Source organism: Dipodomys ordii, unplaced genomic scaffold (genome assembly GCF_000151885.1).
Source record: "Dipodomys ordii isolate 6190 unplaced genomic scaffold, Dord_2.0 Scaffold63, whole genome shotgun sequence".
In the NCBI taxonomy this organism is placed as follows: Eukaryota; Metazoa; Chordata; class Mammalia; order Rodentia; family Heteromyidae; genus Dipodomys; species Dipodomys ordii.
In genome coordinates, this window is record NW_012267279.1 from 1844780 (window position 1) to 1847035 (window position 2256).

The 2256-nt window shown below is 35.5% G+C and overlaps 1 protein-coding gene across 1 annotated transcript in view; it reads right to left on the reverse strand.

Moving 5' to 3' along the window:
• The window catches only part of Usp34 (ubiquitin specific peptidase 34), a 190561-nt gene that overhangs the window by 125848 nt on the left and 62457 nt on the right, over window positions 1-2256 (reverse strand). Inside the window, exon 22 of the mRNA XM_013022457.1 lies at window positions 536-649. Within this exon, the coding sequence (XP_012877911.1) occupies window positions 536-649 (114 nt within the window). The remainder of the gene's footprint in view (window positions 1-535; window positions 650-2256) is intronic.

A 2256-nucleotide genomic window follows, 5' to 3' on the forward strand; every position in this document is an offset into this window, starting at 1 on the left:
AAAAAAAAAAAAAAACTCAAGATTTGATACAAGCCTTCCATATCACATAAAATACTTGATTATAGAAGACTCAAAGAATACCCTTATGACCCTTTTTATGCATCAAACAAATTTTCAATAAGTATAAGTCATTTTTAAGAACTGAAAATAATCACAAAATCTGTTTTATATAGCTATTAAAAACTAAAAGAAGGCGCTGGGAAGGTAGCTCAGTGGTAGAGTACTTGCCTTGCATGTATGAGGCCCTGGGTTCGATTCCTCAGCACCACATAAGCAAAAAGAAAAAAAGCTGGAAGTGCACTGTAGCTCAAGTGGTAGAGCGCTAGCCTTGAGCCTTGAGGGACAGCGCCCAGGCCCAGAGTTCAGGCCCCACAATCGGACCCCTCCCCCCAAAAAAAACTGAAAGAAAACTTTTCAAAACTCAGAATAAAATTATATTTGATAATAAATTAGAAACTTAGTAGAAATGTAATATACTAATTCAGTATGAGGAAAATTACAATGACTTCATAAAAAAGTAAGTATAAAGCCATACCTCAGAGTTTGAACCACCATCGTAGGCACTGGTAGCCAATCTAGCCAAGTTACACAAATGCTGAAACAGGTTTAAACCAGTCATGCTAATCGTTTCTGGTTTTAGCTGGGGCATCTTGAGGGGAAAATATTAATGAAAGTTTAGCTGATATTTAACAGATGTTATTTTATTAGTTACAAGTTGACAAAATTTAATTTTGTTGAAAATATTACAGAAGGAACATTATCAACTCCCATTATTTTTTTGAGGCTAAATTTATTGATTCTTTACTTTGTAGCATTCTATTAACCATTTATCTATACTGTCATAGTCATTCTTGTTTTTCAGAGGAAGGAACTGAAGTCTATTAACTCTGTGGTTAGGACATACATGTATCACTGTACAAGGTGAGGCTAAGTGGCCCTCAGAGTCCCATTCACATGTTGCACAAGCTTACTAGAAAGGTAATTTGGTAATCTAATTTAAGGAAAATTCCACATATCAGCTCAGATTTCTAGTGATCATTCCAAATTTAAGTATTTAATTTTTTGAAAGTTCTTTTCAGGCATAACTGAAACCTGTCTGATATGCATCTCAATTTTCAAGATATGCACAAATCAAAAAAACCCAAATCAAAAAAAGTGAACAACCAGGAACTAGTGGTTCACACCTTTAATTCTAGGTACTTAGGAGGCTGAGATCTGAGGACTATGGTTTGAAGCCAGCCCAGGAAGGGAAGTCTGACATTTTTATCTTCAATTAACCCTTAATAGCCGGAATGGAGCTATGGCTCAGGGGGTAGAGTGCTAGCCCAGAGTGAAAACTCTGGGACCAGGCCCAGCCCTGACTTTATGCCCAAGTACCTGTATACACACAAAAAATGTGAACAAAAACATTCTGTCAACTAACTACATATGACTATAAATATTCCTAAGGTATAAAGCTAAGTACATTGATTATGTTATACTAAGGACTTGAAATTTACGATGATTTTAGCTCTATTTGTAATTTGGCCTTGGATCTAATCTAATAAGAGGTTTCAGTGATACATTCTAAAATTCACTTTCATATATTCTACCACACAGATAATATGAGGAATTGTACCAGCTTTCATAATCTCAATAATAAGCAGGGGAGGAAGAGCCCTGCCAGGCATAGGATGTAATCACAATTACTTGGGAGGTAGAAACTGATAAGATCACAGTTTGAAGTCAACCTGGATCAAAGAGATAGCAATTCACTTTCACCATCTTACCCAACAAGCTAGGCCTAGTGGTATACAACTATGGGAGGCATAAATAGAAAGACTATCTGATGTTGGCCCCAGGTAAAAACCACAGGATCTACCTGAAAAAATAACTAAGAGAAACAAAAATCAACAACAAAACAAATAAAAAGAGAGGAGGCTAAAAGACTTGTTCAAGTAATGGAGTTGCTGACTAGCAAACACCAAGTCCTGAGTACTGGGCCTAGTACATTCTTCCCAGCAAACAGACATTAGGAAAACTACCACTTGAAGTAAATATGGTTTCAAAAGAACTAGATAATCTTTAATATTAAATCTAAGAACTGATTTGTATTTGCTCTGAAATTTAGAAACTATAACTATTTAACTAAGGAAAAGTCACAAAATTCAACTTTTCTACTTATGGTTTTAGATACTTTAGAATTGGACAACGATTTTCATGATTTGAAAAATTAAATATGCCGGGCGCTGGTGGCTCACACCTGTAATTCTAGCT